The sequence below is a fragment of the Tursiops truncatus genome, chromosome 14, assembly GCF_011762595.2.
Source record: "Tursiops truncatus isolate mTurTru1 chromosome 14, mTurTru1.mat.Y, whole genome shotgun sequence".
Lineage (NCBI taxonomy): Eukaryota > Metazoa > Chordata > Mammalia > Artiodactyla > Delphinidae > Tursiops > Tursiops truncatus.
This window is the reverse complement of record NC_047047.1, coordinates 9128600-9150287: the sequence shown is the minus strand read 5'-3', so window position 1 is coordinate 9150287 and position 21688 is coordinate 9128600. Positions and strand designations below refer to the sequence as shown.

Below are 21688 nucleotides of genomic sequence, written 5' to 3'. Positions count from 1 at the left end.
AGACCCGGTCCCTGTGCTCTTTATCCTGCCAACCTGGAAGGATGGATCATGCAAAGGAGGAGTTTTCTTCGCCCCCTCGGGGACTGGCAAGGGGACTCGCTGAGCTCCCAGCAATGTCCGGCCCCCGGGCGAGAGCTGGCGTCTGGATAGGGGGACCAGACCCACGCAAGGGCTCTCAGTCCTTCCGCCTCGTCTTTCCTTGGTTCTGCCCGCAGGTCTTCTGTTGACCTGGGTTTGCAACCTGAGACTCCTCATTTCCAGATCCGGACTACAAGGGTCTTCCTTTGGGGGCGCAGGTCCCTCGGAGGAAGGACCCGCCCCTGCTGTAGCAGCCGCCCAGAAGAAAGCACGCCTTTTTTATCCTGAAATGAAATTTGTCATTAGTTAAAACGCTCGTCCCGGCTTCCCTGCTGGCGCAGTGGTTAAGAATCCACCCGCCAATGCAGGGGACAAGGGTTCAAGCCCTGGTCTGGGAAGATCCCACATGCCGCGGAGCAACTAAGCCCGTGTGCCACAACTACTGAGCCTGCGCTCTAGAGCACGCAAGCCACAACTACTGAACCCACGTGCCACAACTACTGAAGCCCGCGCGCCTAGAGCCCGTGGTCTGCAACAAGGGAAGCCACCGCAATGAGAAGCCCGCGCACAGCACCACCCAATGCAGCCAAAAATAAATAATTTTAAAAAACAACCGCTCCTCACGGACAGTATTTAAACGAAGTGCTAACTGCAACACAATCAGAACTAGAAGGAAAGTAATTTACAACACCATAGTGAGAACTTCGACATGTGGCAGCCGAGGAAGATCGCCCGGAAGGCGCAGGGGCGAGCCGAGCTGCAGGAGTCGGGGTGGGAGCTGGCATTCCCGGGAAAGTCCGCGAAGATTCCCCCGCAGAAGTACTCTGCTCGTTAGTGCAGTGCAGGGAAGTGATGGCTCAGACCCTCATTCACAGGCTCTCCACTTTCGGGAGGGTCGCGAGCTCCTCGCAACCATGCGCCCCATCACTGTGAGCCCCCAATCTCGCCGGCGGTGACCGATGTGTCCCGGAGGAGCGGACCCGGCTGAGAGCACGGAGATGGGGGGGCTTGGGCGTAGGAGGGTGCAGGCGCGGCTCCGGGTACAGTTGCCTCTGAGGGGCGAGGGGAGGGCGCTCGTGGAGCCCTCAGAACTGACCGGGAGGAGGAAGCCCCTTTCCCGGGTCTCCGGAACCGGGAGAATGCCGCTCAGGCACAAATCAGGTCCTGGGTTACACATGCCAGCTTGGGCGCACCTGTTTAGAAAACGCATTTTGAGCTCCATTCGAGTAAGACACCAGAGCCCATTCATTCATGATTTGGGCATTGTCTGAATGTTATCTTTATATTGTGAAAATACTACCTGCTCATTGTTAAACAGTTCAAAAGCATAGAAAGAGGTAAAAGTCACCCGTAATCAATCCCTACACTCTTAGAAGATCACTGTAAATATTTTGGAATTCACCCTTTGAAACTTTTTTCCTAAGCATATTTCCTAGGTAGTATATACACACAACACGTAACACAGTGGTATTAAACCATAGCATGCTTTTCTAACCGGCTTCCCCCCCCCCCCGCACACACTTAATATATTATGGTCTATTTTCCATGTTGATGTAGATTTACACATTCTATTTTTTATATATACAGTATATTTGTATGTTTTTATAGATGTGTGATGACCAAAACATGAGTGTAAGATTTATGTAGTATTATTTTTGGTAAACATACTGGAAATACGTGGGTGCCCCACAAGACTCTTTTACGAAAACTTTATGGTTTGTGTATCATTTTAAAATATCTTCACAGACCTATGGCTCAGCTTATCCCAATGATCATAATTATCTTTTCACGAATAATCTGCCATCCACTCTAGCAGTGGGAGTCTTCTCTGTGTGGCCTCTTTCCACCTTCTATAACATCACCCGAGACAGGCTAATAGTGGCTCCTTCTCTTTTTTTTTTAATTAATTAATTTTATTTATTTATTTTTGGATCTGTTGGGTCTTCATTGCTGTGCGTGGGCTTTCTCTAGTTGCGGCAAGCGGGGGCTACTCTTCCTTGCGCTGCACAGGCTTCTCATTTCGGTGGCTTCCCTTGTTGCGGAGCATGGGCTCTAGGCTCATGGGCTTTGGTAGTTGCAGCACACGGGCTCAGTAGTTGTGGCACATGGGCTTAGTTGCTCCGCGGCATGTGGGATCTTCCCGGACCAGGGATCAAACCCGTGTTCCCTGCATTGGCAGGCAGATTCTTAACCACTGCACCACCAGGGAAGTCCCTCAACTCTGAAATATTTTTGCCTCTAGTTGTCCCATGCAGACTATTCATAAAATCTACTTCTTCAGTAACTACAAACTCTGCTTTGGTTTCTTGAATAAACAGCAACAACTGAACAGTATTGGTAACATCTGTAGATTCATCAAGCCTAGGAAAACCATTCAAAACTGTTTGCCATGTTTTTTAATTGATGACTGATATTTCTCCCAATGTTCTCAAGTCTTTGAGCAACCGTTCTCCCCAAAAGGCTAATAGTCTTCAACAAATTTTAGGTTTTGCAGACCAGGAGGCAGAATCAAGTAATTATGTAGGTACTTACTTTCCACATATTTATTTTTTTGTGATGAAAATAAATTTATTAAATTTATTTTTGGGGAAAACGACCATATTTGTTAAATGAGTGACCGCTGCTGTAGTTTACTCATGTGTCATTTGTGTACAATCACCAATTAGGGTGAATGACAAGGTGTCTGAATGACTTGGTTTCCTATTAATCCACTCACTAAGCCAACTTCATGTTGAAGAAGAAAAATCACCAAAAACAGACCAAGAAATGTCCACTGCTAGAGGGCTTTTTGTTTATTTAAGTGTAATCTTTCAACGGATTAGTAGTTCTCTAGCTTGGAGTCTCTAATTTGATATAGCAACCAACTTAATTTCTGTGCAGACCATGAATTAGCAAATGTCTTCTAACCCGACAATCACTTTAAAAGCAAACCCTTAGTTGATCATGAAAACACACCTTTAAACACGTGGCTCTAAACACCATTGTTTTGCCCACTCTGAAATGTATTTTTTTCATCCTGACACTGTCATGTCATAACTTTTAAAATGATCTCATTATTATTGCTCAATTGCACTGATGCTTAGTAGGAGTAGCCTGTGGTCTATTCTTCATCATGCAAGTTTATAAAAAAGTAAGTTTGGAACTTCAATCATGGTCAGCCAGAAGACGGTCTTTCTTTCCCCCTCCACAATTAAATACATCAGTATTTTTGGAAGTACTGTCCAAATTGTTTGACGTCCCCTCTGCATTGACCCTGGATAAGGAAGCGTGAAACTTGATTGTCTTTCAGCAGAAGGACTTTAATTGGTAATTATGGAGAGATCATTACTTCCTTTTCTCCTTGGATAGCTGACACAGGACAGGAAGGAAGGTTGGGGTTCTTTCTGAGACTCTAAAGATCCTTTTCAAAAAGCCCATTCCATTCGCATTTCTTAGCGAATAAGCTCATCCGGTCTCCACACTTTATAAAGTTCTCCTTTACACACCCATCTTATCACCTGAGTCATCCGGTAGATTTAGGATTCTTATTCCCAAGCAGCTAGTAAGGCCTCAGGCCAGGTCTTTGGGTGCTGTCTGTTTTTTTCATGAGAGTCACTTTGATAGGAGAAAGGGATTGGGGAAAGACACCTGAGTCTGGTGAGGCACATTAAGGATGCTGACCACACACCTCACCTGCTGTACTGAGACAGAGGGGACCTGGGATCCTTTGCTGCAGTGCTTGCACCTGCAAACATTTCCTCCGCAACAGAATGCAAAGAAACTGTAAGGAACTAAAAATGACTACATGCATGTGGCACTTGAGGCAAATTATAAACAAGATACAAAAAGACCAAAAACCCAACTGCCACTTCTGAGGTGTCCCAGCAAAAGCAGGGTCCTGGGCAAGATTCCTGCAAAAGGCACCACCAAGGGAGTGGGCAGACCACCCAAGCCCCCTCCCCCCAAACCCCTGAACCTGCCCCTACCCTCACCCCATTTAAAAAACCAGCTCCCCCCACGCCCTCAGGGAATGAGCAAGGGAACCTGTTGCTTGTTTTCTCTCTCTCCTGCTGCAGCAGGAGTCCCAATAAAGCCTTGCCTGAATTTCTCATCCGGCCTTTTACAATTTTCTATTGATTAAAGAGTCCAAGGACCCCGGTTGGGAACTACCATTTTGCGCAGGGCCAGCCTGAAGTGGGAATGACGGTCCCCCCATGCTTTCTTGGTTATGCAACCATCATCCTCACTGTAAGTGTATTCTAAAATCCTATTAACTGTATTCTCCATTGAACCCAGCTGAGTGAAGCTGACAGCCGGCCCTGCAGTGCCCCCTTGCGCGACTCTAGGGAGGCTGATCGCCTGCGGCGTGAGCGCCCCTCAGCAGCGAGTCTGTGGCCACAGCCCCTCCGCAGGGCCTTGGGAGGCAAAGCGGCGGACACATTGCGCGCGCTGACGAGAAGGGTCACCCGGCCTCAGGGTTGGACTCCTGCTGCGCGCTCGCTGCGCGGCGGGGATTTGGGTGGGCGGGGCTGGGCGGGGCTGGGCGGAGCCTGGACCGCGGGAGCGCGTTGTCCGGCTGGCGCCCTTTGAGCGGCGCGCGGCACCGTGGGGTCTCGGGGCCCGCCGCTCACAGACAATCGGACCCTTGGATAAACATGGTGTGCTCCCCGGGAGAGGGGAGCGGGGCCACGTCCGCGGGCGGACCCGGCGAGGAACCCGGAGCCCCCACCGTGCGGGGGAGAAGGCGGGGACGGTCAGGCCGCGCGGGCTCTTTAAGACCATGTTCGTGCTAACGCCTACCGTGAGTAACCTGGTCCCAGGTCCCGGGAGAAACGAGTTGGCTTGGTCTAAATAGGCGGATGAGAGTTCAGATCTCTAGGCGTGGAATTTGGGGAAGCGATGAATGGGGGTGGGGGGTGGGGAGGCACATGGCTTTGAGCCAAAGCCCCCAGGTACGTTGTAAATTTTAACAGGGCTCCTGGAGAGGGCGGTGAGACTAAGCAAGGACGAATTCCAAAGGGAGGAGAGTCCCCCACCTGGCTTCAGCGCCCACGCGGCTGGTCCTTCATGATCTCGGTAAGCCCAGTAGCTTGTGAACAGGTGGGGTGAGTGCAGGAAGCATCAGGCCTTTGTGGTGGATGGGTAGGCAGAGGAACCCACTCCTGCGGGCTCTCAGGAGGCCTTGGGCATCCGGTTCTTCACGAAGTTTCCTGGGCCAAGAGGTGGAGCTGTGCCTGCCTTTGGGCCTGGCCCACCAATGCGGTATCCGGCAGCCCCGGTAGGACCTCAGAGAGCACAGCAGCAGGAGTGGAGAAGTGGCTGGTGGCACTGTGCCTCCTTGGCAGCCCCCCCCCCGGGGGGTTGGCCCACTGGGCACGGGAGTGGAGGAGCTGCTGAGTGGTCTGATGACACAGGCTGAGGTGAATGAGGATTGTGAAGTCACAGAGGAAGTAGGATGCTACAGCATCCCACTTGGCGTGGGGCTGACGGCCTGGCAAGAAGAAAGGTGTTGCCCAGGCAGACCAGTGCTTTCTGCCCATGGAAGGGAGCCTCTGGGATAAGCAGGGCACACCTGGTGCCCATGGTGGCCTGATGAGTTGGGTGAAGCCACCCTGGAACAGGGTCCCCCTCCCCATCCTAGGAGTGAAGAGAGTCCCATGTCCACATTCTGGAAACCTAAATACCACCCACACCATGTGGAAGGAAAGCAGTAGAGAGGCTGGGTGGTACATCCTGCTGCCCCCCTTTTTCCCCAGATCCTCCCAGGCAGGCCGCCCTTGCTCTGTCCAACCCCAGCTCTGTGAGCTTTCTGTTCCTCCTGAGTAGCTGACTTCCAGGATTTGGGGTTCCAGCGCTATGGGGAATACACGCTGGAGAGCAGATGAGTCCCGAAGATCACCACTAACTCCCATCCTCCTACTTGTCTAGATGCAGAGGCCTCCAATGGCTGTGATAAGCCTTCTGTTCTTGGCAGTGATGTATGTCGTGCACCACCCTTTGATGGTCAGTGACCGGATGGACCTGGACACACTAGCCAGAAGTCGGCAGCTGGAGAAGCGGATGAGCGAGGAGATGCGCCAGTTAGAACTAGAGTTTGAAGAGAGGAAGCGAGCAGCTGAGGAGCAGCAGAAGGCAGAGAACTTCTGGAGAGGAGACACATCCAGTGACCAGTTAGTGCCGGGGAAGAAAGACAGGGGGCGGCCGTTCCAGGCGGATGGCCACGAGGGGCCGCTGGGCTGGATGCTGGGAAACCTGTGGAACGCTGGCCTCTTTTGCTTTTTTCTCATCTTTGAGCTCCTGCGACAGAACATGCAGCACGAGCCGGCCTTTGATTCCAGCAGCGATGATGAGACGGAGGAGGTCCGTGTCGTGCCTGTCACCTCCTACAACTGGTTTACCGACCTCCCCCCGAGGGAGGCCCTGGAATCCTTTCACAAACACCACATCCAGAACGTCACCCGGGACCTGCCCTGCACCTGCGAGTTCGTGGAGAGCTTTGTGGACGACCTCATCAAGGCCTGTCAGGTGCTCAGCCGCTGGGAGGCTCACCCACAGTTGGAGGACTGCCTGGGCATCGGGGCTGCCTTCGAGAAATGGGGAACCCTCCACGAGACCCAGAAATTTGACATCCTGGTGCCCATTGTTCCCCCCCAGGGCACTATGTTTGCGCTGGAGATGAGGGATCTGGCCCTAGGCCGCCGCTGTGGCCGCGTGCGGGTCGAGTCGGAATGCGTGTGCAAGCGCGAGAAGCTTCTGGGGGACGTGCTGTGCCTGGTGCACCACCACAGGGACCACTCAGCCCTCCTGGGCAAGCGTAACAGCTCCATCAAGGCGGCTCTCTGCACCGGCTCCCACCTGGATGTGTGTAAGACCGTGCAGTGGTTCACGAACATGGTGGGCAACGCCTGGGCCCTCGTGGCCCACAAGTATGACTTCAAGCTCAGCCTGCCGCCGTCCACCACCTCCTGCAAGCTCAGGCTGGACTACCGCTCAGGCCGCTTTCTCTCAATCCGCCTGGTCCTGGGTGTGCAACAGGAAGACTCCTTGGTCTACCTGGTGAGTCAGGCCCCTGACCAGGAACAGCTCACCAGCGTGGACTGGCCCGAGTCCTTTGCAGCCTGTGAGCACTTGTTCCTAAAGCTGGTCGGGCGTTTTGCTCCCGAGAACACCTGTCACCTCAAGTGCCTCCAGATCCTTTTGAGTCTCCGGGACCTTCAGAGTTTACCCCAGGGAGCATCCCACCCCATCCTCACCTCTTACCACTTCAAAACAGCCCTCATGCACCTGTTGCTGCAGCTGCCCCTCACAGACTGGCAGCATGGCATGCTCTCCCAGCGGCTCCAGGACATCCTCTGGTTCTTGGGCCAAGGCCTCCAGAGAAGGTCCCTCCATCATTTCCTCATTGGTAACACCTTCCTGCCCCTGACCATCCCGATCCCTAAGACATTTCGTAATGCTGAGCCCGTCAATCTCTTCCAACACCTGGTGCTAAACCCCATGGCACATTCACAGGCAGTGGAAGAGTTCCACAACCTTCTGACCCAGGTGAAAGCTCTGCCCTGTGCCCCGCTGGCTGGGGCACATTAATGTACAGGCCATTAAAAAGGGGGAGAAGGTATTTCTGATTGTCAGGCTGCAGAAGAGTTTATTTTTCAGACACATCAGCAGTATACGTGATCTTCACCTTTCCTGTGGGGACTATGATAGACTAAGACACTTAGGAGTACGTGAAGTGGTCGTGAGGAGGGGTCCAGTCTGCAGGGCCTAATCAAGGCTGGGTCTTTGAAGTTTTCTTCTCCTGACTTAACTTTCATCATGACCCCAAGAGGGCCCAGGGTAACAGATGTTATGGGAGGATCTTGCTGCTAAAGAGTTGAGATCCAGAAGAGGCCTGTGAAGTTGGGTTTTGTAGCAACACTGGAAGTCAGAGAACCAGAGAATACTTCCATTCCAGCTTATTCCTTCTTTTGTGAACAACTCCGAGCACATCCCTTGTAAACTGGTTTCCTTATTGAACTCAGCCCAACTCATATCCAAGCTGATAGCACTCCATTTTATCCCAAATACTGTGATGGTAGCTTCTCGTATTTTAGGATCGAATTTTTCAGACCTCCACTATTTGAAGATATAACCAAGATGTTTATTTGCCATTTTCTTAATTTAGCCCCATTTTCATATGATATGTGCAATATAATACAGCTGTTTTATGCATCTGAAAAGAACTCCAATACTACCCAAATAACTTGACTCACAGACAAATATTAAGTCAACGGTGGCCTGTCCCATAGTTGAAATAATGTATTTACTAAAATTAATTACATCGTCAACATCTGATGACCTCCTCAGTGCCTGGAAACATTATAAAACCCTTAAGGAGGACAGTCTTTTGGGGGGCTCTGAGATGAACAATTACGGTTTCTGAGGGGAGCCACTTATTTGTTAAATGGAAAGAAGGTTTAGCTACCACGTGCAGCTGTGCTTTTTCTCAGTCTGGTAATGCCTTTGTATTCTCTTTTCAAAGAAGACAAAGGGATTATTTGAACTGCGTGTGTGGGTTTGCAAAGCGGGGTCATCACAATCCAGGCCCACTGCCAGGGCTGGACAGGAAGGGACTGTGAATCAGTTCAGCTCTAACAAAGTCATAATTCTGGCGATATGATTGGTATATTTCCCCTTCTTTCAAAACCCTGGGCATCCTGGGGAGGAGTGTTAAGAAATGTGACTGTAGTTGTGGGTGTGGTTGTTTTGGAAATACCAGTGCTGTTCCTACCCAGCACTGCCAGGAAGATCTTCGGGGGAGGAGAACCTTGCCCCACATTTAATGTGACCTCATGGGGGGTTTAGGTGCTGGCCTCGTAGGCTTTGGTTATAGAATCCACACCCTCCCCGCAGCAAAAATCAATTACAAGTGTCCCGGAAGCTGATGCCAGCCAATATTTGGGGCTCCCACTGCTGCACGAGAGCTGCTGTGTTCTCGCGTTGTCTGCTGCTATCTGCCAGGTACAGCTTTCAAGTGCAGATGCGATGATGGTTGGTTCTATGCTGGTGGGATTTTGGTGTTTTAAAAACATCCACATGTTTTTTGGGATTTCCCTGGCGGTGCAGTGCTTGAGAATCTGTCTGCCAATGCAGGGGACACGGGTTCGAGCCCTGGTCTGGGAAGATCCCACATGCCGCGGAGCAACTAAGCCCGTGTGCCACAACTACTGAGCCTGCGCTCTAGAGCCCGCGAGCCACAACTACTGAGCCCGCGTGCCACAACTACTGAAGCCCGCGCGCCTACAGCCTGTGCTCCGCAACAAGAGAAGCCACCGCAGTGAGAAGCCCACACACCGCAACGAAGAGTAGCTCCCCTCACCGCAACTAGACAAAGCCCACGTGCAGCAACAAAGACCCAACGCAGCCAAAAATAAATAAATTAAAAAATACATATGCTTTTTGTTTAGAAAATAATTTGCTGGTGTTTTACTTCCAAATCAATAAAGAAGATTATTTTCTGTATCGGTCGGAATCTGCAATACCAGCAGATCAGCATTCTCACATGCCTGTTCCCAAGAAGTTCACGTTACCCTGATCGCTTCATCCAGTACATCCTGGTGTTTCTCAGTGTACTTTGAACCAGTCTGCCCTGTGGTTTCCCAGTGGCATGGCCGGTAACCAGGAAAGAGTAATTCAGAATCTTAAGGAACACCTAAGTTATTCGTTTTCATGGTGTCCAAACCAAAATATCAGCCAAATTAAAAGGTCTTAATGTCTACAAACAACATATATAAACTCCAGAGGGCACAGGCCTGTCAGGTAGAAAGAAGGTGGTATGATCTAGGACTGGGTGGTTTCTAGTCTAGTACAAGACAAGAAAGAAAATGTAAAGTTATGAGTGGGCGGAAGAATACAAAGGGAACAGTCAGCAAAGCTTGGGTGGGGCAGAGAGTATAAGAAAGAGTATAGACAAAACAAGTATTAATGGGAAGAACAGAGCTGTTGTGCTCTGGGAATACTCTTACAATGAAAGGGGAAGCTTCCAGATACTCAGGAAGCTCAATTTTATTCTAAACAATACCTGGCTGGCACCCAGGATATAACAGCGACTATAGTAATGGGAATACTTAGCATTCATCGAGCATTGCCAATGGTCCAGGCACAGTTCTGCACATCTGGTAACTCATTTAATCTTCACACTATAACCCCACGAAGTGGGTGCTTTAACTCCTCCATTTTGCCTATGAGGAAACAGGCTCAGGAGTATACATAGCTCATAAGTGGCAGAGCCTGGAAGAAAGTACCCGTCCTAGCAACCTTCCAGCACGATCTTGGGAATAAGATGTAGGGGTTACAGTGTTTTGAAAAGCAAAAAGCATTATATTAATTTTAAGATAAACTATATTAATTTTAACATAAAGGGTGGTATGTTATTGTTTGGGAATTCTGGAAGATAGAAATTGTTGGTTCGTAATCCAGTCCTTAGGAGGTCAGGAATTTTTTATCACATACAAAAATTAAAGGCATTTGCTCAGGGGCCAAAACAAATGCAAAGCCATTTCAACTACATGCCCTGTTGAACCCCAGTGACTTGGTGGTTTATATCATGAACTACATTGATATAAGCCAGCTGCAGGCTGGAAGGTCAGGGCAAATTTCAGCCAAAAGACTGTTCAGGTAGCCAGCTGATAACACTGTTATTCCTCACCTAAACTAAGGCTGTTTGGCGTCCATTTTGGGGAATTAGAATCTGGGTGAGGAGTGAAAAATAGGGAAGGGGAATGGCTCCAGCACTTTTCTGGCAGATGAGGGGTGGAGGAGGGGCCCCACTACTTTTGTGGACAGAAGAGTTGAGCTTTGCAGGCCACTGATACCAGTGTTGAACGGATCTCTTGGCACCCGCCTAGGAGTCCTAATCCCCGCAGACAAAGAAGACATTCAGAACGGGAGGGAGGTGAAAGACCTGCCTGCACCAGGCGGGCCTGGCCTACAGAAATGCACGGGGTGCAGTTGGCACTGCACACCGAGTCCCAGGCACTCAGCTCAGGAGGCTCCACTACAACCACCAGACAGCTTCACACCGCAGCCAATGGCTGATGGGTCTCCTAGGAGCCTTCCTCCGCTAAGAGTTCCAAGCCAGTTCAAAGCCCAGTGCGGGGGTGGGGGGGGTATTATCATCACTGTTTTATAAATAGGGAAGTAAATGGGGCCCAGAGAGGTTAAGACGCTCAATCCAGGATTAAACTTTTCTTCGAACTTTGCTCATTCAATACATATTTAAGCACTTGCTGTATCCGGGGCTAGCATCAGGCCCTGGGAAAACAATGGTGAGCAAAGACACGCTTTGTCCTCATGGGGCTGACAGTCTATACAGGAGACAGATATGAAATAGTCACCCCAGCAGATGTAAAAGGTTACCTATATGGGAAAAGAATCTAAAAAAAGTGGATATATGTATAACTGATTCACTTTACTGTACACCTGAAACTCACACAGCATTGTAAATCAACTATACTCCAGTGAAAATTAACAAAAAAAACAAGGGTGACAAGTTCCACTAAAGCCTCCAGTAAGGACACTTGAGCCTATCAGGGAAGGCCTCCCTGAGGAAGTGATATGAGCTGAAATCTGACAGGAGTTAACTGGGTGAAGATGAGGATGGAGAGGATCCTACGTAGAAGACGTGGCACATGCAGAGGCCCCGTGGTGAGAGCTGGCACCGTGAAAGGAGGCCCAGGGACTGGAGGGCAAGGAGAAAATGGAGGCAAGGTGCAAAGTGAGGCTGGAAAGGCTGTGGGGACCAGGCCCAGGAGGGCCTTGTAGATCATTTTAGAATCTCCCTGAGCAATGGCACCTTTGAAGCATTTGGGACTTTGGGAGGAAGCGACAGGTCGGTTTTGTACTTAGCAACCACCACCCTGGGCCCAAGGAGAAGTGGGTCAGAGCAGGTTTGGGGCTGCTGCAGACCAGCGAGAAGGAAATATGGATGAAAAGAGATGCGGGATAGAAGAGATTTTTAGGAAGTAAAAAGAGCTCAGCAATGGATTGTGTGTGAAGAGTGAGGGAGAGGGAGGCGTCCAGGATGACCCCTGGGTGCTGATTTGGGTTCCTGGGTAAACTTGTTTTCTTTCTTCTATCCCACACTGCCTTACACTAAAGATTTGAAGGTGGTCACTGGGAGAACAACTTGGTGCAAAAAATAAATAGGCTTAAAAAGTCGTTTTCAACAAGGTGGTACTTCTTTGGTTGCCAAAACGATTGAGGGGCACCGTTGGCATTTAGCGAGAAAATCGTGTCAGGGACGCTGAGCAGGAGTCCCACAGGCCAAGCGTTGTTTCACCCTGAATGCCAACAGCACCTTGGAGAAGAAGCACTGTATAAAATGCCATACGTGTGTTAAGACATTATAGGATGTTCGAGGGATATTTGGGGGAATCGCCCTGTAATACAGTTCTTTTTCTCCTGTAATACAGTTCTTGGGATGAGATGAAGCAGAATGAACAGATGGGTGGCACATTACACTCGTCTCACTTCCGACCTTAACCTTATTTTTTTGAAAGGGAGGAAGATATCCGGGAATCTTTTCGCAAGAATCAATAAAAATGATGGTCTTCATTAAAAAAAAAATGTACACACATTTTGCATCTGTTCTTTCCTCATTCCGGTGTCGGCTACCTCTCACCTCCATCCCACACCCCATCATCACTTTCTACCTCCTAGTGTTTTGCTGCCCTTATAGCACAGGTCGCGTTGGGAAAATCAACCTTTGTTTCCTCAGTCACCTGCCTCCCCGATTAGTATGTAAATTACGTGAAAGTAGAGCCCTTGCCCGCTCCGCTCCACGCTGGGTGGGTCCTAGCGCCCAGTTCTGCGTCTAGCGCTCGAAAGGAGGGAGTTTTCATACTATTTCCGGGGAGGTGGCGGGGGCGTCCATGGATCCATTACAGTCCACCCCCAGGACCCGAGCTCGGAGCGCTCAATCCCTGCCGTCTCACTTCCACGCGGCGCGTCACGACCCTTTTCGCGCGGAGGAAGGACCAAGGCGGTCTGCGCAGGCGCGCCTCTGGCCCCGCCCACGGTGGCGTCATCACGGCCGTTATTACGCTCAGGCGTCTCGGCGGGCGATTTAAAACCAACTCTGGAGACGCGGAAGACAAGATGGGACCTCCCTGGCCCGGTGAGGCTGAGTGGGTGGGAGGCGGGCGGGAAGGGCCCGGTGCGAAGAGGTGCTCCGGGTGGCGGGGCTGGCGGGCTGGCCTGAGCCGGAAGAGCGGCTATTCTCGGCCTTGTCGTTGGCCTTGTTCTCCGCCGGCTGAAGTAGAGGCAGGCGGGCTGGGGGAGAGGAGGGCCGGCGCAGGGTGGGCGGGCGGGTGCGTTCGGCCAATCAGGACGCGGCTTCGGCCCGCGCCGCTCTTGCCGCTGTGAGCCGGATGTGGGACGCCTTACTCTCTGGGTTCCTACATTTTGCGCGGTGTCTCTTCCTTTAAAAGGAGGTTTTCCTGGAATGCACGTTAGTTCAGGGCCATGGAAGTATTGTGGTTACTGCTGTATGCTTAATACGCATGTATTTATTTTTACATTCATTCAGCTAGTATTGAGGGCCCCCTTCGGGCCAGAACCTTTTTTTTTTTTTTTTTTTTTGCGGTACGCGGGCCTCTCACTGTTGTGGTCTCTCCCGTTGCGGAGCACAGGCTCCGGACGCGCTGGCTCAGCGGCCATGGCTCACGGGCCCAGCCGCTCCGCGGCATGTGGGATCCTCCCGGACCGGGGCACGAACCCTGTCCCGTGCATCGGCAGGCGGACTCTCCACCACTGCGCCACCAGGGAAGCCCCGGGCCAGAACCTTTGTCAGATGCATAGATATAGCAAAGAACAAAACAGATAAGATCCCACCCTCTTAGAGCATGTGTTTTAGTTCGGGAGGCAGACAGGAAACGAAATAATTACAGATGAGGCTGAGTACTCAGATTGAGAAAAGCAGAGTCGGGGGAAGGTCCCTTTAGATTAGGGAGTCAGGCAAGATCTTTAAGCAGATTCTGGGGAACGTGTTCAGGCAAGAAGGAGCCAGTACAAAAAACAGGCAAAAGAGAAAGAGACTGACATGGGCGAGGACCAGGATTTTGTAACTGAACAGTGAGTGAGGTCGGGCAGGTAGTCAGGGCCTTTGTAGGTCTTGGTAAGAGGTTTGGAAATTTAGTTACATTTTGGACGTGGTAAGTGACTTACCTGAGTCAGGTGAAAGGGTCAGTAATCACGTGGATAAGAGCTTGACACTCAGGGCAGTGATATGGGCTGCTCAGGGAAGTGGCCTGTGGACTGAGAAGTAAATTTGGTCATCATCATCATACAGATGGCAGAAACATGGGAACAGGTGAGAACACTAGGAAGACCCTGTAGAGAAAATACTTGGGACCAACATTTAGAAGCTGGTTAGAGAAGGAAGAGCTAGAAAAACTCAGGAAAGAGTGGTGTTGTAGAAGCCAAGAGTGTTTCAAGAAGCAGAGTGTTGTCAACTGTTTCAAGTGCTGCTGACTCTCAAGAGGGATGAAGCCCAAAAAGTGACGATTGGTTTTGGCAACATGAAGCTGTGGTGGTGGGCGTGGGAGCCAGATCAGAGGGGTTGAAAAATGAGTAGGAGTTGAGGAAATGGACCGAAAGTGTTTTTGAGTTCAGTAACCATCTGCTGAATGAATGAATGTATAATGGGAAGGGAAGGAGAGAAATGGGGAGGGAATGTAAAGGGAAGGAGAGAAATCAGGGAAAGACAATTCTGAGAAATAAGGCGTGCTTCTAATTCCCATTTTGAGTTCCCCTCTTAGACAAATTCCTCCTTTAGTGCTTTCTATTTGTTTTTCTCTTGTCCCAAGGTCCATCTCCCTTCCTTACATTGGTTGCAGTGCCCACATTCAAGTAGTCACAAGTCCTCTTGATTCAGTCTCTAAAAATGTCCCTTGCCTCCTTCCTATTTTTACTTTCTTCTTTTTTGTTTGTTTTGACCTCAGCTGAGAGTTATGTTAATCATACTCTTTAGCTTGTGGGAAGCTATCAGGGAAACATGTGAAGTTGTTCTTGTATTTTTAATTCTCTTTTATCCCCACTCTTCATTCTTTCCCTTCCCCTTACATGGGCAACCTTGTAGTGTTTGTTGTGTGTCACTATTTTTAATGTGTTCCTATAAAATGTGTGTTATATTATGCATATTTTTTTCATATCACCAATTCTGAACCAGCTGAGATATACATTCTTATTCTCCTTTGGAGGATAAAGAAGCAAAGCCTTAGAGCATTTACTTAAAATTTCTCCAGTTAGTAAGTGAAGGAGCTGGAGTTTGAAGCCAAGCCTTCTGATTCTTAAATCTGGAAACTCTCCCCCCATGTCTCTCAGTTCCTTCATCTGTGCCTTCCAAGGATCTTGTTTCTTGGCCTACTCTCATAGGCCATAGCCACTCACCACCGTGGTCACACCCTAGACCTTGTCGCTGCACCACTCTGTCATCTCAGTGCACCCTGCCTCTCAATCACTCCTGTCTTTCCAGCTTACTCCCTCTTGTTCCCCGACTCCAACAATCCTTTGACCCAGCAGACCTGTATTCTTCTACTTTTCACTGTCTCACCTCTCTGCCCTTGTTCCCTCCTTACTTAGCTTACATTCAGGGGTCATTTGGTGTAATCACTCCCTTTCATATGCCCAAAACCCCTTGCCCTCTTCTTGCCTCCTTACACTTGCTTGACAAAATCACAACTCTGGTTAATCCCAACTCTGCCTACTCTGCTTGCACCCAGTGGTCTCAAGGGGACCCTAAAGCTGCCCAGCATTCATGCTGTATTCCCTGGTTCATCCACTCTCCTTTTAGATGATTTCGTATCTTCCTTTCTCTCCTGAAATCTCCAGTACCTCCTCCCCAGCCTTCACCCTTACCTGCTGAGTTTTTGGTTTTTAGCTGCTTCCTTTAATTTTTAAAAGAATATTTATTTATTTATTTGTTTTGGTTGCTCCGGGTCTTAGTTGCGGCATGTGGACTTCTTAGTCGTGGCATGCATGAGGGATCTAGTTCCCTGTCCAGGTATCAAACTCTGGCCCCCTGCATTGGGAGCGTGGAGTCTTACCCACTGGACCGCCAGGGAAGTCCCTAGTGGCTTCCTATTTTACTAAGAAAATAAAAGCAATCAAAAGATATCCGCAGGCTTCCCTGGTGGCGCAGCGGTTGGGAGTCCGCCTGCCAATGCAGGGGACACGGGTTCGTGCCCCGGTCCGGGAGGATCCCACATGCCGCGGAGCGGCTGGGCCCGTGAGCCATGGACGCTCACATGGGCCACAACAGTGAGAGGCCCGCGTACCGCAAAAAAAAAAAAAAAAGATATCCGCAAGTCCACCAGTGCACCTTCTCCCCTACCTGCGTCTTTGCCTGTGTTCTCAGTCTTCCTTCCTTTTGCTGTGGATGGACTCTATGCTCTCAGCAAGGCAGCCCCTTTACCTGCTTGAGTACATTGTTCAGCAACTTTTACCCTTTCTTCTGCATGATCTCTGTGAATAACGGCCCTCTCAAAGATATCTGGAACCTGTGAGTATGTTGTTTTACATGGTAAAAGGGACTTTGTGGATATGATTTTTAAACATTTTTTAAACTAAATTTTATTGTAGTATAGTTGATTTACAATGTTGTGTTAGTTTCTGCTGTACAGCAAAGTGAATCAGTTATACATATACATATATCCACTCTTTTTTAGATTCTGTTCCTATATAGGTCATTACAGAGTGTTGAGTAGAGTTCCCTGTGCTATACAGTAGGTTCTTATTAGTTATCTGTTTTATATATAGTAGTGTGTATATGTCATTCCCAATCGCCCAGTTTATCCCTCCCGCCCACATTTCCCCCTTGGTAACCATAAATTTGTTTTCTACATCTGTGACTATTTCTGTTCTGTAAGTAGGTTCATTTGTACCATATTTTTAGATTCCACATATAAGCAATATCATATATTTGTCTTTCTCTGTATGACTTACTTCACTCATTATGACAATCTCTAGGTCCATCCATGTCACTGCAAATGCCATTATTTCATTCTTTTTTATGGCTGAGTTCTGGTTTGGTATCAGGGTGATGGTGGCCTCTCAGAATGAGCTTGGGAGTGTTCCTTCCTCTGCAGTTTTTTGGAATAGTTTGAGAAGGAGAGGTGCTAACTCTTCTCTAAATGTTTGATAGAATTTGCCTGTGAAACCATCTAGTCCTGGACTTCTGTTTGTTGGAAGTTTTTTTTTTTTTTTTTTTTTTTTTTTTAGTCAGTTGAGGTGATATGAGTGCCAAAGAAGAATAGAATTTAGAGCATACATTTATTCAGGGGCAGGAGAAAGAAGGAAAGACAGGAAATGAACAAGGGAGTGGCAAAGAGGAGGAGGCAGTGCCTGAGGCTCAAGGAAGCTGGAGACTGTACGCGGGCCACTCACTGTTGTGGCCTCTCCCGCTGTGGAGCACAGGCTCTGGACACGCAGGCTCAGCGGCCATGGCTCACGGGCCCAGCTGCTCCGCAGCATGTGGGATCTTCCTGTACCAGGGCACGAACCTGTGTCCCCTGCATCGGCAGGCGGACTCTCAACCACTGCGCCACCAGGGAAGCCCTGTTGGAAGTTTTTAAATCACAGTTTCAATTTCATTACTTGTGATTGTTCTGTCCATATTTTCTATTTCTTCCTGGTTCAGTCTTGGAAGGTTGTACCTTTCTAAGCATTTGTCCGTTTCTTCTAGGTTGTTCATTTTATTGGCATATAATTGCTTGTAGTAGTCTCTTATGATCCTTTGTATTTCTGTGGTGTCCGTTGTAACTTCTCCTTTTTCGCTTCTATTTTTATTGATTTGAGTCCTCTCCCTTTTTTTCTTGATGAGTCTGGCTAAAGGTTTATCGGTTTTGTTTATCTTCTCAAAGAACCAGCTTTTAGTTTTATTGATCTTTGCTCTTGTTTTCTTTGACTCTATTTCATTTATTTCTGCTCTGATCTTTATGATTTCTTTCCTTCTACTAACTTTAAGTTTTGTTTGTTCTTCTTTTTCTAGTTGCTTTAGGTGTAAGGTTAGGTTGTTTATTTGAGATTTTTCTTGTTTCCTGAAGTAAGATTGTATTGCTACAAACTTCCCTCTTAGAACTGCTTTTGCTGCGTCCCATAGGTTTTGGATTGTCATGTTTTCATTGTCATTTGTGTCTAGGTATTTTTTGATTTCCTCAGTGATCCATTTTTTTAAATAACTTATTTCTTTTTATTGCTGAATAGTATTCAGTCTTATGGATAAACCACATTTTGTCTGTCCATTCACTGGTTGATGGGTATTTGGATTGTTTCCACTATTTGACTATTACAAATAACACTGCTACAACATTCAGAGAGGGAGAAGGTAGTGTGAAGACAGAAACAGTGAGAGATTTGAAGACACTAAGCTGTTGGCTGGGAAGATGAAGGAAGGGGCCTATTTCTTACATGATAAGAAATGTAAGAAACGCACCCCTAGAAGCCAGAAAAGGCGTTCTGCCCTCAGAGTCTCAGGAAGGAGCCAGCCCTACGAATACCTTGACAATATCCCAGAAACACTGGGATACACATTTCAGACTCTAAAATCCAGAACCGTAAGAGAATAAATTCGTGTTGTTTTAAACCACTAAATTTGTGGTAATTTGTCCCAGCAGCAAAAGGAAACTACAGTAAGTCCCCTACATATGAACGAGTTCCGTTCTGAGAGCGTGTTCATAAGTCCAGTTTGTTCGTAAGTCCAACAAAGTTAGCCTTGGTACCCAACTAACATAATCGGCTATATAGTACTGTACTGTAATAGGTTTCTAATACTTTTCACACAAATAATACATAAAGAAAACAAAAAATAAAACATTTTTAGTCTTTTCTTACTTGAAAAGTACAGTAGTACAGTACAACAGCTGGCATACAGGGGCTGGCATCGAGTGAACAGGAAAGAAGCGTTACTCACTGCAGGAGTGAGAGAAGGTGGGAGATGGTAGAGCTGCAGGATCATGAGCAATAGGAGACGGAGGGCAAGCTGCAATTTCACTCATGCCTGACATTGATGGCACAGGTTCTTGTTCCTTGCTGGAACCAGATGCACGTTTGCATCTTTGAAAGTTTGCAACGTGAAGGTTCGTTTAGTAACATATTGTTTAGTCTCCATGTGTTTGTGTTTTTTACAGTTTTTTCCCTGTAATTGATTTCTAATCTCATAGTGTTGTGGTGGGAAAAGATGCTTGGTATGATTTCAGTTGTGGATTTGATTAAGTTAAGGATCTTGAGATGGGGAGATTATCCTGGATTATCTGGGTGGGCCCAACGTAATCACAATGGTCCTTATAAGAGGGATGCAGGAGGGCCAAAGTCAGAGAAGGAGAGGTGATGACAGAAGCAAGAGGTTGGAGTGATGGAAGGAAGGGACCATAAGCCAAGGATTGTAGGTGGCCTCTAGAACCTGAAAAAGGCAAAGAAACAGATTCTTCGGTAAAGCCTCTAGAGAGAATGCAGTCCAGCTGACACCTTGGTTTTAGACTTCTGACTCATGAACTGCAAGAGAATACATTTATGTTTTATGTACCATTAAGTTTGTGGTAATTTGTTACAGCAGCACTAGGAGACTAATACAGTCTGTTTGCTTCATTTTTTTCTACCAAGCTGGGTTTTATTTTTTTTTCATTTTAAAATTAGTTTCTTGACCTCACTTCCCTTTCAACTGCCTTCCTGCCATTTCTCTTCTTCCTTTACAGCATGAGTCCTTGAAAACCATGTCTCCATTTTCTCTCTCCAATTTTTCTTCTCCCATCTCCCTTTTTTTTGTCCCTCCTATCTTCTCTTGAATCTGTGCCTGTTTGACTTTCTCTTTGTCACCCTGCACTCAAGGAAAACTGCTCTTGTCAGTAACCTCTGGGTTGCTAAATCTAATGATCAATTCTCTGTCCTCATCTCATTTGACCTGTCAGCTGCATTTGACATAGTTCATTACTCCTTCCTCCCCTGAAATATTTTCTTCACCTACTTGTGGAATGCCACAGTCTCCTTCACTAGTTACACATTCCCCATTTCTTCACTGATTCCTCGTTTCCTTCTCTTTAAACTTTTGAAGTATTCTAGGACTCAGCCTTCTGCTTTTTTCTATTTGTCCTCATTTTTTGGTCTTCTCATCTAGTCTTACGGCTTTGAATACCCTCTCTATGGTTACAACATCCACGTTTATATATCCAGCCCAGAACTTTCCCCTCAACTCTAGACTTAAATATCTGGCTCTCTACCCCAGTTGGATGACTAGTAAGTCTCTCAAATCCAGCAGGCCCCAAACTCAGCCCTGACCTTGCCTCCTTTCCCCACAAATATGCTTCTCCTGTAGTCTTCCTCTCTCAGGTCCTGGCAACTCCATTTCATCAGTTGTTCAGGGTAGTGTTGTAGTTTTCCTTCATTCTTCTGTTTTTTCTCATGCCCCACATTTAATCCATTAGGAAATCACGTTGGCTCTACCTTGAGACTATATCCGGTGTCTGACCACTGCCTACCTCCACTGCCCCCTCTCTGGTGTGAGCCACCAGCATCTCTTATCCTGGTTGTTGGTAGTTGCCTTCTAATTGGTCTTCCTGCTTGTCCTTTCAGTTTTCAACAGAATAGCCATAGGGATCTTCGTGAAGCATAAGTTAGATCACTTTATTCCTCTTCTCACCACCTTCCAATCACTTCCCTTCTCACTGCTCATGAAAGCCCAGGTCTTTACAGTAGCCCATAAGTAAGGCTCATACACCCCTACCGGCCGTCCCTCCCTTATTCTGACTGACTGGTGCTCCTGCCCTACCAGGCCCCGCAGGTCTGACACCCTGTGACCTCTCTCACTTCCGTGCTTCACTCTCACTGCTTCCGCCACACGGGCCCCTCAAACGTGCCAGGCATGTTCCTGCCTCTGTACTTGCTGTTTCCCCTGCTTCCATGTAGCTTCCTGCAAATATCTGCACGGTCTTGATTCTGATGTTACCTTCTTGCTGAAACGTTTCCTTGACACTATATTAAAAGTGACCTCCCACCTCCATTCCCCAGTCCTCTTTATTCCCCTTCCATGCTTTACTTTTCCCAATGGCTTTTTTTTTTTTTTTTTTGCGGTACTCGGGCCTCTCACTGTTGTGGCCTCTCCGGCTGCGGAGCACAGGCTCCGGACGCACAGGCTCAGCGGCCATGGCTCACGGGCCCAGCCGCTCCGCGGCATGTGGGATCTTCCCAGACCAGGGCACGAACCCGTGTCCCCTGCATCGGCAGGCGGACTCTCAACCACTGCGCCACCAGGGAAGCCCTCCCAATGGCTTTTATCTCCATCTAACATGCCATCCATTTCCTAACTTCTTATTATGAAAGTGTTCAAACATACAGGGACGTTGAAAGACTTAAATAGCCTCACACTCACAACTTAAACCCAATTGTTAACATTTTGCCATATTTTTCCTCTCTATCACTCACACACACACACACACACACACACACACACACACTGTTTTGACTGATTCATTTGAAAGTTGCACACACCATGTCATATCACCCCTAAGTTGTTTCCTATGCATCTTCCAAAAGTAAAGATATTCTTCTACATACCATTATATCATTATCACACCTAAGAAAATAAAAATCAATTCCCTAA

At 48.1% G+C, this 21688-nt stretch overlaps 2 protein-coding genes across 10 annotated transcripts in view; both read left to right on the top strand.

The window, feature by feature from the left end:
• Positions 1–4595: 4595 nt before the first annotated feature.
• On the top strand, positions 4596–8704 carry ITPRIPL1 (ITPRIP like 1). Of its 7 annotated transcripts, none has more exons than XM_019931108.3 (3): positions 4596–4858; positions 5986–6582; positions 6712–8704. In XM_019931108.3, the coding sequence occupies exons 1-3, from the start codon at positions 4838–4840 to the stop codon at positions 7642–7644; spliced, it is 1551 nt and encodes a 516-aa protein (XP_019786667.1). In that variant the 5' UTR covers positions 4596–4837; the 3' UTR covers positions 7645–8704. The 7 variants fall into 7 exon arrangements, with proteins under 7 accessions (XP_019786667.1, XP_033694268.1, XP_019786666.2 ...); XM_033838377.2 differs by adding an exon at positions 5031–5133 and having other exon boundaries at positions 4597–4858; positions 6032–8704; XM_019931107.3 differs by adding an exon at positions 5031–5133 and having other exon boundaries at positions 4597–4858; positions 5986–8704.
• Positions 8705–13095: 4391 nt separating this feature from the next.
• NCAPH (non-SMC condensin I complex subunit H) overlaps positions 13096–21688 on the top strand; it is a 47146-nt gene continuing 38553 nt past the window's right edge. Inside the window, exon 1 of one of the 3 annotated variants that reach the window (XM_019931111.3) lies at positions 13096–13213. In XM_019931111.3, coding sequence (XP_019786670.2) covers positions 13195–13213 — 19 coding nt within the window. In that variant the 5' untranslated portion in view covers positions 13096–13194. The remainder of the gene's footprint in view (positions 13214–21688) is intronic. The other 2 variants (XM_033838089.2, XM_019931112.3) reach the window with 2 other exon arrangements.

Coding starts and splice junctions, on each gene's coding strand:
- ITPRIPL1 (XM_019931105.3), top strand. CDS start 4,838: ATGTTCGTGCTAACGCCTACC. Junction 4,859..5,985: donor TGTTCGTGCTAACGCCTACC/GTGAGTAACCTG, acceptor CTACTTGTCTAG/ATGCAGAGGCCTCCAATGGC.